Raw genomic sequence first — 14,824 nt, forward strand, 5'->3', positions numbered from 1 at the left:
GCAACATGTACTGTATGCACTGTCTGTCTGTCAATCTATGTAGGCTACTGTATCTATCTATCTATTTATCTATCTATCTATCTATCTATCTATCTATCTTTTGTATCTATCTATCTATCTATTGTACCTATCTATCTATCTATCTATCTATCTGTCTGTCTGTCTGTCTGTCTGTCTGTCTGTCTGTCTGTCTGTCTGTCTGTCTGTCTGTCTGTCTGTCTATCTCTCTCTCTCTCTCTCTCTCTCTCTCTCTGTCTGTCTGTCTGTCTGTCTGTCTGTCTGTCTACTCTATCTATCTATTTCTTTGCAACGGCAAAAAATATTGCGGAAGTAAAACATAGTTTTGTTTTTAATAATGGTTTTGTATTACTTCCTCTTCCAGAAAGAGTAGAGGAGACGGCAGGCTACAGAGAACCAGTACTGACCCAACGCCGAAATAGTACTGGTACGACCCGGCCACCTTCAGGTCCAGTTTGCAGTACTTGTCGGAGTCATCGTCTCTCCCTGCGGTGTTGACCCAGTCCAGAGGCTGGAACCTCAGCGGGTCGTACTTTTGGCTGGCGGCCGGGTAGTTGGTATGGACGCGGACACTCCTCCCCTGCAGGGTGGGGCCCAGGCGTAACTGGAGCTCATAGCCTGGTGGGAAGATGTGGTGTTAGGTAACGGTGTGTTACTGTACGGTGTGTGTGTGTGTGTGTGTGTGTGTGTGTGTGTGTGTGTGTGTGTGTGTGTGTGTGTGTGTGTGTGTGTGTGTGTGTGTGTGTTTGTGTGTATGCATGCATGCAAGTCTGGGGTATTCAGTGTTTAGCAGCTGTTGACAATGATTGACAGGCATGCATTGTGAATGTGTGTAACCTTCGGTACGTCTGTACGGTGTGTCCTCCAGCAAGGCTGATGGGATTAATATTGCATAATTTGGGGCAGCTTTACTAAGCCTATCAAGGACGGTGTGTTGACACCTGTTGCCGGGGCCTACAGACGTGACAGTCTGATATCCTCATGATTTAGAAGTTCACATGTGCTTAAAGTATGAACCAAATGCCCTGCATGTCTTGTCCGACGTTGAAGCAGCAGTTAAAGCATAGAGCAAAGACACAGTGTGATGGCTGTTGGCTATCAATAGCTGCAAACTAGAATATTCTTACTAGAATGTTCTTCACACAGTGCTAGAGTCGCCGTAAATGCCGTACATTTTCTGTACACTCTTAGAACAGATGTGTTATAAACTACTCATGTTGTGTTATATTGTCCTTAACCAAACACAGGGATGTGTTTCTATTCTACGAGTGTACTTGTATGTTTCACTACGGGAGCAAAATCGCCGCTACAAAGCCAGAGTTGAATTAGATTCACAGTCACTTCACTTATGTCACAGCCATAAACCAGACGATAGGGTAGGAGTGACTGTTCACCGGCTGTGGACATTGAGTTGTTTAACTACTAAGCGCTTTATTCTTTTAAACTGGAAGGAGCGTAGCCCAGCCTCTTTCCCCAGGGAGTTGTGGCTGAAGGAATACTTGGATTGCTAAACATGGAACGGGCAGCCTGCCTGTTGAAAGACTTCGACAAAAGCTTGGGACTCTGTCCGCGAGTTGATTGTCTGATTTCCCCTACATCCCCCCTATCTTTAGGTTGTTGTTGTTGTTTTTACTGTTGTTTTTTGTTATGCAGTGTTGTCTGTTATACGCTCCTATGCAATGATGGCACTGAATCCTTGGTTAACACTGTTGTGTCAGAGGTGAATTCGAGATTAAAGTAATGTCATTCTCTAGTGAACAGCACTTACTGAACACACTGTAGGCTACACATCTTACGTCTGTGAGTTGACGACACCGAGGGTATAGCCTAGAACACACATGGTGGATATATTAAGGTCATACATACCTTGCTCCAGGCGGAACAGGGTCCTATCCAGCTTCTCCATGTCATTCAGGAGCAACACCCGGGTCTGTCTGGCACTGACCATTTTATCTTTCCTTATTTAGGGTGGCCTTTACAAGCGGGGAAACGATGCCTCTCTCTGGAATCCGGCGCACTTTCGCTCTCAACCCCTTCAACAGGGAGGGAGGGGGTCTTAGTGAGGAAACTGAACCGAGGCCAAATGCTTACATATATAGATCTATACCTGCATGCATGAAATGGAGATGCGTCGGTAATGGTGTTTCTATAAGTCACTGCCTATCTACTTTTCAGCTTCCAATAGGCGATATGTTGAGGGAACTAAAGAGAGCAATTGTATGCATGCCAAAATATAGATCTATTGGAAATTGAAAACGAATCAATATATGCTGTGGACTATCCAGAACAAGTCTGTAAGAAAAGGTTTGCCATGTTCGAGCAGAACAGAATACTAGGCTATAGCCTAATGTAACATTGTATCAAATAGATTGGTTGTTCAAAAACAAATCAAGAGCGAATTAATGAAAAGTACTTGACGCTAATTGAAGAGAAACATGCGAACATGCACATATAACCAACTAGCACATGAATGAAGGCGGGTAAGCAGCAGCATTGCAATGGTCGTAGACACTTTAGCCTAAATATTGCATAATTGATCCAATAGTTACATTGAAGCATAATTGATCAAGAGCCAATTCACCTCCGACTGCTTTTCCGTGAGGGCGCACTGCGCAGGTCCGGCTGGAGGCTGGTGCCCAGGTTGTCTAGCACGGGGGCGTGGCCCGAATGTCAAATTCCGCCAACCCATTTCAGATCTCACCCTATCCGGGCCATCGTGGTGTTCAAGCGGAGGATGGCAAAAATTAATATGTAAAACGATTATTTTGCCCACTTTAGTAAAAGATTACTTGATTGCAACGAATATGATTCGTTCACAAAATAACTTCACTGTCGATTTCATTTATTATAACGTTGCGGCCTGTTAGCTCTGTTTTGCTGACCACTCTCTGACACACCGCCCTGAAGCCTCACATACCGTCTGCCGGTCAAGTAGTCCATACAAGTAGTCCATACTAGCGTCCGCCTGCAGTGTCCATAGCTTGTCCCCCAGAAGTGAGGGCTGCATGGTGTTAAAGAAGGCACTGGAGAAATTAAAGAATATGATCCTCACAGTGCTGCCAGTCCTGTCCAGATGGGAGTGAGCCCTCCCTATACTGTAGCAGGTAGAGAGGATGGCGTCGTCCACTCCTATGGGAGCCTGGTAGGCAAACTGCAGGGGGTCCAGGTCTGTCTTCACCAGGGATGTGAGGTGCGCCAGGACAAGCCTCTCCAGGGTGATTCTGATTATGGGATGTCAAGACCCTGGGGACACTGGGGAGACCTTTCTTCTTGGGCAGTGGGGCCAGGCAGGGTGTTTTCCACAGCTCTGGGACCCTTCAGTGTCAGACTCAGAATGAAGATGTTCAGGAAGGAGCAGTTGGCCCAGCTGGTCAGCACAGGTCATGAGCACCCTCGGGTTGACGCCGTCAAGTCCTGCCGCCTTGCCTGTGCGGAGCCTGCTCAGCTCGCTCTTCCCCTGTTCGGTGTTGATGGTCAGTCCAGGAGAGGGGGCGGGGCTTCCTTTGATCCTCCCTTTCAGTTCCCTGTGTACGCATCCCATCCTTGTTCTTCACCTTCACCACTACAACAATTCAATTCAAAGGGCTTCATCTATCCATCTATCTATCTATCTATCTATCTATCTATCTATCTATCTATCTATCTATCTATCCCCTCTTTTTGTCATGCAGTCACTGGTTGTTGCGCACCGTGGGGTACTGTCCGCAGAGAAGCTGATGTAGCCCGTAATGCCTCCAGTCCGTTCATGTCCTTCACTGAGCCCTTCTCTGTTGTCTCAAAGCAATTCTGCCATATGTCCATCCACCCTGTCCTGGTGGTTGTTGTAGGCTGGTTTGTAGAGGGGCCTGAGGTGGACCAGGTCGTGGTCAGAGATCCCCCAAGGAAGGAGGGGACGTGCAGAGGAACTGTATGCATTGACAGTTTGCGTAGCCTACTAAAGGTCCAAAGTCATGTTCTCTCTCTGGTGCCACATTTCACAAACCGCCTGAATGAGTGCAGAGTAGATGACAGAGTGGAGAGGATGGTTGAAATCGCCGTAAATTGTCTGATTGTCGCGGTACCCGAATGGATGACGTCACACGCGGATCTAGGGGAGCGTTAGAACGCAGGTTGACAGCAATCAGCTGTGTCCGGGTTACAGATTCGTCATTTTACAAGGCTTGAGGCTTGAGGCTTGTAACTGATGGTTTGGGTTAAAATGTTTTGGAAACTTTATTATGAGTTTATTATAGGCTGCAATAATTATGTTGCAAATAATTCGCCAGTAGCCTGCTCTGTGTACAATGCAGTTGAAATAATCACACCGTTCCTAGGCCAATCCCCTAGCCAACCCTCTCTGTCGTATTTTGAAGGACAGCCCCCTTCATGCAGTGACTTCAGAAGTTGACAACAGTTTCAAGGAAACAGAAGCAAGGTAAGTGAGCAAACATTCGTTCTTCTCAAAACAATTAAAACATTCATAGATAATTAAACATATATAATGGCGAAGACGAACATGATTAGGCTTAGGCCTATTGCATCTAAATTTCAATCCAGTGTAGTTTTTCCCACCATCATTCCAGTGCGGTGTGACAGGCCTGGGGGAGCAGAGAGCAGCATGAGAGTGAAATGCTCTCACTTGAACTGAAACAAAGTGCCACAATCAACAACAGACACTTTACAGTGTTTATGTGGATGGACATGTTAACGTCTCCAATAGTTAAAATGATGTACCTATCAGTCAGCCAGTGTGAGGTTATATTCCTTGGTATATAGTAGGAGAGAGAGATAATTAGATGCAGTGTTTACACAGTTCTCACTTATTTGTATTTAGTGTGTGATTTGTGTATGATTTTCTTGATTTGGCAATACAAACATATGGTTCCTATGCCAGCGAAGGCCTTTGAATTGAATTGAATTGAATTGAGAATTCTAGGGTATTGAGAACTGAGGAACAGCAGTTGTTCAAATGGCCAGGTTTGGTAACACTCACAGTTTATCTCTTGAGACCATGCTCAGTGTCTTAATCTGCACTAGCCAGATTACACCCCACTACGGTACACACTAGACTACAGGGAAGTCCGTAAGAAGCGTCCAAAAATGTCCCCTATCCCTAGTCATGAGGAGATGATTCAGTTATTATTAGTGCTATTCCTGAATCCTCCTGAATACATCTTGAAACAAAAAAAAAACTGGGCTATATTTGTTTTCACCACATTCACAAATGCCAACATCCGGGTTTCTTTATCAAACCCCAGTTCCTGTCTTTTCTCCTCTGTGACTACTGTCTCTTTAGATGCCAGGGAGGTGTGTGTTGGTGGTGGTGGTGGTGTGTGTGTGTCTGCAGACAGCCCGTGGCTACAGAGATGGGAAGGTGTCTCGGGCCTGTGTGGACATGGTGCCGCAGCACGGACAGCACTCCAGCCCTGACCCCGCACCGTACAACATCACCGTGACAAAGTCTACATTCAGACCCGGGGACAATATCACAGGTAGTCTGGTAGTGTAGTCTAAATGATTTCCTAGCTGCAAATTGTATCTTGGACACATTTCAGGCAGGTCTTCACCAGTACCATAGCACAGAGACAGTGCTGGTCAAGGTTGTTAACAACCTCAGAATAAATGTAGAAAAAGCTCTCTGTCCTTGTCCTCCTGGACCTAAGTGCAGCATTTGACATGGTAGACCATAGTATGCTTATTAGAAGACTGGAGGACTGGGTAGTCCTCTCTGGGCCTGTCCTTGACTGGTTCAGGACGTATTTAACTGGCCAAGAGTTTTTCATCGCCCTTGGTGACCACAGCTCAAAAACACAGAGAAAACGTGGGGTTCCACAAGGATTAATTCTAGGGCCCGTTCTTTTCAGTCTGTACATGTTACCCCTATGCGATGTCATGAGAAGGAATAACATTAATTACCATAGCTATGCTGATGACACCCAGCTCTACATTTCTGTGACACCTATCGACTACAGCTAAATTGACCGCTTGACAGAATGTATTTCTGACATAAATGTGTGGATGTCACAGAACTTCCTCCAGTTAAATCAGGACTTGAATCAGTTGAATCATTTACTTTGATTGTTTCTTTTAAATCTGTTCCCACTGTGTTTATATGATTTATGTTTGTATCCATCTCTTTTTATGGCAAGCCTCTCTTTTTATCCATGTCCGTCTCTCTCTCTGTCTGTCCGTTTGTCTGTCTGTTTGTCTGTCCGTTCGTCCACTTGTCTTTCATCATCAGTGACTTTGTCGGTTGCCTTGGTGTCCGGGTCAGCCTACTTCAAGGGCTTCCTGATAGAAGCGCGGGCTGCAGGGAAGGCCGTCGGTCCCTGGGTGGGGTCCTTCAGTCTGGTGTCTCCTGAACTCTCGCAGCTGCTGGAGTGTGCTCACACTCAGGTAGACGTCAGCTATATCAGTGTTATAGCAGTGTGTTCACACTCAGGTAGACGTCGGCTATATCAGTGTTATGTCAGCAGGAGGAAGGATTAACAGGCAAGATGCTACCTGTCTCATTATGATGCTTCAACAGTGCTTCTCTAATGATAACGCGAGGAGCCGTGTGTGTGTGTGTGTGTGTGTGTGTGTGTGTGTGTGTGTGTGTGTGTGTGTGTGTGTGTGTGTGTGTGCACCACCAACCTATCATTTGAAGGGATCTGCAGTGAGCCACACCAGTGATTCCAAGAAGACGGAGGTCCATGCCGTGTGGGAATCTCCTCAGAACCCTCCAGAAAGAGTCCAGTTCAGGTGAGTCACCAGCTTCTCTCTCACTGTTCGGCAGGATTGGTCAACAAATCGCCTGAACACAGCATAGCATCTGCCTTAGTGGCATTCTGCTGGTATTCTCCAGTGTGTAGAGTGAGTAATGTCTGGTCTTTGTGTTGTTGTTGTTGTTGTTGTTGTTGTTGTTGTTGTTGTGTCAGGGTGACGGTGGTGCACAAGTTTAAGGAGTACTGGGTGCAGCTGCCTGGTCCTGTGGTGACCCTGACGGGGGTGACCCCTGCTCCCGTTGACCCCTCCACAGCCCCGCCTGGACCCACCACCACCCCGCCCCTCCTGCCCAGCACCGTGAGCCTCCGTCGGAGCTTTTACATCCACAGTAGCGTCAGTGGTGATACCTGTGTGTGTGTGATGAGGCAGTTGTTCTCCTCTTTCTCAGCTGAGCTCGGAGGGCTGCGGCAGCAGCAAGTCGTGTCTGCGGGAGCCGGAGGGCTGTGACCCGGGGATGGAGCCCGGCTGCTTCTTCCTGTCCTTCTCCACCCGGGGGCGGACTACGCTGTTCGAGCTCAGCGCACCGGCGGAGGGATACGTGTCCTTCGCCCTGTCACATGACAGATGGATGGTGGGTAAAGACAGACAGACAGAGACAGGCAGACACAGACAGACAGACAGACAGATAGATAGATACTTTAATGAGAGAGACCATGTATGGCTAAAAGATGAACTACTGCAGTACCATGAAACCAAGTAGTTTACTGTATACACGGCACATGAATTGAAAAATTTACACATAACATTGTCTGAATACAGACACAGACTCACTGTTCCTCTGTACTAGCTACTACCAGATACGCAACCTGTTGCAATACATCAGGTATCGTTGTAATGAGGCACTGATCTTGTGTCAAATGTGTGTCATATTTGTAGGGGAATGATGATGTTTACCTGTGTGTGAAAGATGGGGAGCGTGTGGACATCAATGCTGCCTATGTATCTGGACGAACTCACCCTGAAGTGGTATCGGAGGTAGACACACGCACACACACACACACACACACACACACACACACATATACATACACACACATACATTCCATTGCTGTACAGTAGTCTGTAAATGTGAAACGGGATGTTCCACCTCTGTGTGAATGTTCTCCAGGACGTTCTGCGGGACCGGGCCTGGAGGCTGTCCGACGGGGTCATCCAGTGTCATTTCCGTAGAGACGTGATCCCGCCCCAGCAGGGCGGCGGCAGGTTCGGACTGGACCAGAGCTACTTCCTGTTCCTGGCCCACGGCAGAGCCCGAGACGGCGTCGTCCACAGACACGACCACCAGCCCCTGATCTCCACCAATCAGAAGGTCATCACGGGTCCTCCCGAGGATCTGATTGGCTCACGGTCACCCTTGTTGATTAAGTTCCACGGTGAATGAACGCCATCGCCAGTTGTAACACATTTCATCAGTGTAGTACAACAAAAATACTATATTATATGAAACAGTGTTCTGACCAAGCCTACAGTATGAACCACATGGCTTTATTTAAACACAGCTCTGAGCCGTGAAGCCGTGTTTCTCTGCGTCTCCAGGTGCGCTGATGCTCGTGGCCTGGATGGTGACCGTCAGCACCGGGATCCTGGTCGCTCGCCACTTTAAAGTGGACTGGCCAGAGTGGACGGTGTGCGGACAGAGAGTCTGGTTTCAGGTAGGGGTCTTTGGTATTTAAACACACCGTACCTTTGCTTTAATCAAGCTGCCTTGAACTGATAGCAGTGATGATGGTGATCATGATGATGATGGTGATCATGATGATGATGCTCCTCCATGTGTCTACAGGTGCATAGAGTCCTGATGACGGTGTCAGTGATGCTTACCTGTGTAGGGTTCACCTTACCCTTCATCTACAGAGGGGGGTGGAGCAAGGTGAGTCTGTCTGTCTGCCTGTCTGTCTGTCTGTTGTCTTGATTAAATGTCTTGTCTGTTTGTCTGTCTTTTTACCACCAGTTGGAAAACCATTATCGCTCTCAACAATGTATCATGTTTCTCAACTTCATCTCCCTCTGCCTCCTCTCTCCTGGTTGGCTGGTCTCTCCCTCTTTCTCTCTCTGTCTATACCTCCTGGTTGGCTGGCAGGTATCTCTCTTGGCTGGCTGGCAGGTCTCTTTTCATCTTTCTCTCTCCCTCTTCCTCCTCCTGCCGTCAGTCTGGCTGTGTGAGTCAGCTGTGTGGTCAAATGTCGTCTTGGTCTGCTAGCTACAGTCAGAACCACCATGATTCAACAGTCTGAATCACCACTGAGTCACAGGGCCAAAGTATACTGGCTCACAGTCCTGTGGTTGGGCAGCAAAGATGTAGTTAAGATGGTCTCCATCCTCAAAGCTGAATTTAACCCATTCATCTCTCTGGAAAAAGTTTGTCTTTAATTATCTTTTATTGTGCACTCTGCTCAACAATATTTAATATACTAGGTAGGACCATTCTTTGGTGTGTCATGTCTTACAATTACCACTAGGGGTCTCTCTTTCTATGTAATAGAGAATAGACTGGTAGACCTGTTGTGAATGAGTGTACAGAATATAACCTTCAATACTTGGACAACAACGCTACTCTCAGATAACATCACAAGAACGATTACGTCAGCGTTGATTCACAGAGAGAACTGACTGTTCTGTGTTGTTTGATTCTGGTCACACTTGATTTGAACAGACCTCAATAGTGGATCTAAACTAATTACTGTAGGTAAAGTATACCTAGTAAAGATAAAGTAAGTAGCCTTGAGAATCAATGGTTCTCGAGCCTAGTGGCCCATAGGACAGGAGCCTATCTTCTGATTCCTTAGCGTGAGGCAGCTGAGGTCCGGAGATGCTTAACCTATAAACTGTAACTTCTCTAAGGTTTTTTTGCTCCAGTTTCCCTGAATCTTGCTCCAACAAATTCATTATATACTCCAGGTGTTTGTGTATAGTTCAGTGCAGGGCCGTGCTGGCCATCTGTAGGTTCTGAAGAATCATAGAACGGCTGCCGGCGATAAGGGCCACCGGGCCGTTTTTTCGTCCCAGCACGTCCCTGGTTCAGTGTCCCTCTAGTGTTGAGTGTCTCCAGAGAGAGTCTGTCTAGAGTTTAGTGTCTCTCTATTGTTGAGTGTGAGCAGGGTAGTTGATAAACATAATCTACTTTAACCAACTCTCATGGTTGAAGAATATTTAGAAGAACGTTTGTTGAAGGTTAGTTCTTGCCCCCCCTCCAGCGAGCAGGCCGCCACCCTTACCTGGGCTGTACCGTCATGGCGCTGTCTGTCATCCAGCCAATCATGGGCGTCCTCAGACCGGCACCAAACTCCTCACGGTAAGTTCTAGAATTCTACTCAACTAAATGATGCTCATGTAAACCCAATGGGATTCGAACTAGCAAATTCAAGCAAATTTCAAGCCTTGAGCTTAAACCTAAAGCCTAGACAATTTGTTCAAGGACCCAACGCAAGTGTTGGAGTCCCAGACTGTTGTTGCAAGGACTTGAATGTTTTAGTCATTGTTTATTTTATACTTGGTTATCTCTCCCCTTCCTCAGAAGGTACATCTTCAACTGGGTACATCTGGGAACAGGAACCCTTGCACAGATCCTTGCAGGTAAGAGATGAGGATAACATTGATGATGATGATGATCAGACAATTACCACCAGCTTTCTCTCTCACCCCCCCCACTCTCTCTCTCTCTCTCTCTCTCTCTCTCTCTCTCTCTGTCTCTCTCTCTCTCTTTCTGTAGTTGTGACCATGTTCCTTGGGGCCCAGCAGCAGGCCCTGCTCCTCCCGGGGCCCTGGCCCACAGCAGTGTTGTCTGGCTGGGTAGGCTGGCTAGTCCTAGTCCATCTGATCCTGGAGCTCCACTCCAGGGGATACCTCACCGCAGGTCAGTGCCTCCTCTCTCTGGCGGTCATCTTATTTCACCTCTCCCCATTCACGCTGGTTCAGTCAGAGGGACCTTCTCTCTTTGGTTTCAGTGTTGGACTGGAACCCAAACTCAAACAACTGACAGGAATTACACCTTCACCTACACTGGTACAGCGCCTCTATGTGGTATTACTTTGTTATAACAGATTTGATAATGAAAGCTTTCCTCAACCCCCCTCCCCCACACACTCAATCAAAATCTAATCAAATCAAATGTTTATATAGCACATTTCACACACAAAGGCAACACAGTGTGCTTTACCGAGAGCAAAGGGGGATGTACATTGTGATCCTACCCCTGCATTTTCCAGAGGGAAGCAAAATACCAGCTCACCGATTTGAGCAATATAGCATTTGAGCAATATACTGTAGCAGAAATGTAAATATTCTTCCCTGACCTCTCTCAACGAGACGATCAAGCTAGCTCCTGGAAAATGTTTAATTCTATTAGCTAGACACATATTATCTAGGAACATTTCACAGAGCACTAAGCATGGAACAAATACTACATTATAAGAAACATACTGTAACACTATCAAAATAGAGTAGATAAATGCAGCGTTTACTTTCTACACTGTCTTTTCTACACTGTACTGAATGTGCTCAATTAGAGCTTTCACAGCTAACGGCAATTATGTTTGTCTTTTTAATGATAATGTTTTTTTGTGCTCAACACATCTATCTATTGTTCAGTCTGGTTCCATTAAGAGCAGAAGTGATTTAAACGGTGTGTGGGTGAGATTATCACACGTGAAATGTCAGCATATGCTTTTCAGACTGAACGTCCTGAACTTTGAAAATGAATGTCCTAAGCCTTGAAAATGAATGCCGAACATTGACAATGAAATCCCTTTTCACTGCATTAGAGTTTGTGTCCCAAGTTCTTTAGTATAGTGAATTTATATAAATTCACACAGGTCTGAGCTCTAATTTGAGATATAGTTTGTCTTGATCAACTTGGGAAAACTCACCAGGGACTTTTGAGTATAATGAGGGGAGTCCTGAAACATTTTGTGCCTGTTTCACTTCGAAAACAAGTGTAGACTTTGAACGCCTCGGACAGTAGCACCGACGGCATGCTGTAGAGGTAACGCTAGCCTACATTGAGTGAAAGCTGCATATTGATGTGGAATGGGTTTTAGATACACAATTAAATACAGATGCTACCCAGATCGCTGTCCTATATGTTAGTTGAAAGACGTTGCTAACACTACAGTGAAATGGAGAATGTAACGACTCCTTGTTATAGTAAATGTTTTGATAACATTGCTGAACATGTCATTGTATACCAGTTTCTCACTGTTTCACTCATTAAGTATATAGAATGTTGGTGCAGCGCCTGAACTCCCTACCTGCAGTGGAAAGCAAAGCGAGTAGAGTTAAGTCAAGTCCAATCAAGTTGACCTGCCTGCGTCGGTATAGTGCGGTGGAAAAACACCATACTGTAGCTCTACAGTACCTCCCTGAAGTTCAGCTGTAGTGGTGTTGAGATGTCCTCTCCTCTCCACAGTGGGCAGGGTCACCGAGGATGAGGAGATCCTGCTCAGTCAGTCAGAGAAGCTGAAGAAGGTGAGTCTGGTGTTTCCTGACAGTAACCCATGACTTCTAGATCAGTGTGCTTTGTTTTCATGACAGTAACTGATGGTTTTCTAGATCAGTTTGCTCTGTTTTCCTTATAATTAGTTTGTCAAATGGTTTCCTCTTTCCCAGGCGTCACAGTTCAAGAAGACTGTCCTGGCATTGTTCCTACTGGGAAATGTCTCATTCCTGGGTATCCTCTTGAAAACCATTAGAAATGTTTGAAATGAATAATAATGAAAGTTTTGTTGTTAAATCATAATATTTCCGGTCATGTGTGTGGTTCTGTCAGTTAGTTAGTCTGTTTATTTGTTTGTTAGTAAGCAGGATTACGCAAAAAACTATCTGACCAATCTTCATGAAACTCGTGGAGGGGTGTAGCATGAGCCAATGAAGAAGCCATTACAATTTGGAGCGGATCCGAATCATGGGGCGGATCCACAAATTAAAACAAAAGTTTGAGCAAAGTCATCTCCCTTTGTGGGGGAGCTAGAGACATGGGGTTTAGACTATGGTGAAAAATTCCCCCCATTCATTGTCAATGGGGGGGATTGAAACGGCCATATCTCAACATGGGAAGGTCACAGAGACACGGGGGTTTGGACAGACATAAAACTCTCGACCTAATGAATGCAGCAATACCACTGTGTGTGTGTGTGTGTGTGCGTGCGTGCGTGCGTGTGTGTGTAGGGCATACTAGACCGTTTGAGTGTGTGTGTGTGTGTGTGTGTGTGTGTGTGTGTGTGTGTGTGTGTGTGTGTGTGTGTGTGTGTGTGTGGGGCATATTAGACCGTTTGAGTGTGTGTGCGTGTGTGTGTGTGTGGGGCATACTAGACCGTTTGAGTGTGTGTGTGTATGTGTGTGTGTTCACTCTCTGTTGCACCTTGCACCTAGCAATGTTTGTTTGGAAGTGTCAATAAAACATAACTGAAGTGCTGGGAGGTCTGGTCACACATGTTTATTGTTGCACTACTGATCTCTTGAACACCAGAATTGAGATTACAGAGAAAAACACCTGCAGGGCAGCAGAGCGTCAGAGAGAGGCGATCTCCAGGGCCTCTCTCAAACCAGGTGATCACATCACACAGAGAGAGAGACCAGGTGATTATATAACCCAGTCAGAGAGGTGATCTCCAGGGCCTCTCTCAAACCAGGTGATCACATCACACAGAGAGAGAGACCAGGTGATCATATCACCCAGTCAGAGAGGTGATCTCCAGGGCCTCTCTCAAACCAGGTGATCACATCACATAGAGAGAGACCAGGTGATCATATCACCTAGTCAGAGAGGTGATCTCCAGGGCCTCTCTCAAACCAGGTGATCACATCACACAGAGAGAGACCAGGTGATCATATCACCCAGTCAGAGAGGTGATCTCCAGGGCCTCTCTCAAACCAGGTGATCACATCTCACAGAGAGAGACCAGGTGATCATATCACCCAGTCAGAGAGGTGATCTCCAGGGCCTCTCTCAAACCAGGTGATCACATCACAGAGTGAGAGAGACCAGGTGATCATATCACCCAGTCAGAGAGTGGGTCTCCAGGGCCTCTCTCAAACCAGGCGATCATATCACACAGGTTCAAACACAGCAAGCAGTCCTGGTGAGCTCTAAGCAGATCTATAACAGTTAAGCACACAAACATATCATGTGAAATGAAAAACAATTAAATTAGCTTAAAACACTTTTGAGTATCTGCTTTCAGATCCAAAATTGGAATATCAGAATGGTAATGAGTTAGTTTTTATGCTAAACATCTGACATTTACTGGAGCAAAAGTGTCAGTTTTGTGCTATTTGTGCCATAATACAGCTCTGTTAGCTTTTAAATGTGAAATCTGTCAGTCCAATTGAAGGTCCCAGTATTGATTTTCCACTTGTCATTAAAATCAATTTTGAAAAATTAAGTATGTCAATGCCCTTTATTTGGAAATTAGTGGAAAGTGTACTGGAAAATAAATGTTGATTTTGACTTAACTCACTTCTGCTGCTGATAGATTGTAGTATGCATAAAAGTTCAGGTCTGACAACATTATACACGGTTTCGGGAAACAATATAAGTTGTTTCAGAGGAATACACAGTACGAACATACAATAAATATGGTTTTTACCAAGACTACATCAACATATTTTTTTATATTCACTTTACATGGGAATGTCACTTGTAATGTAACTGTTAGCAACTGTGGACTACATTCAGATTACATAGGCATCTTGGTAAACACACTGCAATAGTAGCAAACACTTCATACGGAGGGTCTCCCATATCTATACTAGATGCTCATCTATCCACAAACATTCAACCAACTATCCACATTCTATCATATGTACTGTACAATAGGGGATCCTCACAGTAAAGTCCAATAGTCTGTCTCTCTCTCTGCCCAGAAACTATAACATCACAGAAGCAACGAAGCAATGAAGATACAGCATGTTGCAACATGAAACAAACAGTGTTTGTAGCACGGTGTTGAAGTCTGTTGAAGCAGCAGAATGTGTTTTCAGCAGCAGGATCCTGTTGATGTTCAGTCTTCATTGTTGGCGAACTCCCCAGCCTCCCAGCGCAGGGCCAGGGCACTCTTACGCC

At 45.8% G+C, this 14,824-nt stretch overlaps 2 protein-coding genes across 3 annotated transcripts in view; one reads left to right on the forward strand and one right to left on the reverse strand.

The window, feature by feature from the left end:
* Positions 1-2,738, reverse strand: part of LOC311312845 (glycogen debranching enzyme-like) — a 35,774-nt gene extending 33,036 nt beyond the window's left edge. The window contains exons 1-3 of the mRNA XM_084442852.1: positions 2,600-2,738; positions 1,885-2,051; positions 426-636 (exon numbers count right to left, since the gene is read on the reverse strand). Of these exons, the coding sequence (XP_084298978.1) occupies positions 426-636; positions 1,885-1,966 (293 nt within the window). The 5' untranslated portion in view covers positions 1,967-2,051; positions 2,600-2,738. The remainder of the gene's footprint in view (positions 1-425; positions 637-1,884; positions 2,052-2,599) is intronic.
* A 1,674-nt stretch (positions 2,739-4,412) lies between these two features.
* On the forward strand, positions 4,413-13,369 carry frrs1b (ferric-chelate reductase 1b). 2 transcript variants are annotated; one of them, XM_084443054.1, is made up of 15 exons: positions 4,413-4,432; positions 5,294-5,489; positions 6,239-6,393; positions 6,647-6,741; positions 6,918-7,062; positions 7,154-7,336; positions 7,642-7,740; positions 7,874-8,138; positions 8,302-8,417; positions 8,549-8,635; positions 9,960-10,057; positions 10,280-10,338; positions 10,475-10,618; positions 12,170-12,228; positions 12,370-13,369. In XM_084443054.1, the coding sequence occupies exons 2-15, from the start codon at positions 5,294-5,296 to the stop codon at positions 12,460-12,462; spliced, it is 1,794 nt and encodes a 597-aa protein (XP_084299180.1). In that variant the 5' UTR covers positions 4,413-4,432; the 3' UTR covers positions 12,463-13,369. The 2 variants fall into 2 exon arrangements, with proteins under 2 accessions (XP_084299180.1, XP_084299179.1); XM_084443053.1 differs by lacking the exons at positions 12,170-12,228; positions 12,370-13,369 and having other exon boundaries at positions 10,475-11,078.
* Positions 13,370-14,824: the final 1,455 nt, after the last annotated feature.

This window comes from Borostomias antarcticus (assembly GCF_949987555.1).
Source record: "Borostomias antarcticus genome assembly, chromosome: 9".
Taxonomy (NCBI): domain Eukaryota; kingdom Metazoa; phylum Chordata; class Actinopteri; order Stomiiformes; family Stomiidae; genus Borostomias; species Borostomias antarcticus.

Coding starts and splice junctions, on each gene's coding strand:
- frrs1b (XM_084443053.1), top strand. CDS start 5,294: ATGCCAGGGAGGTGTGTGTTGGTGGTGGTGGTGGTGTGTGTGTGTCTG. Junction 6,394..6,646: donor TGGAGTGTGCTCACACTCAG/GTAGACGTCAGC, acceptor TATCATTTGAAG/GGATCTGCAGTGAGCCACAC. Junction 10,339..10,474: donor CCTTGCACAGATCCTTGCAG/GTAAGAGATGAG, acceptor CTCTTTCTGTAG/TTGTGACCATGTTCCTTGGG.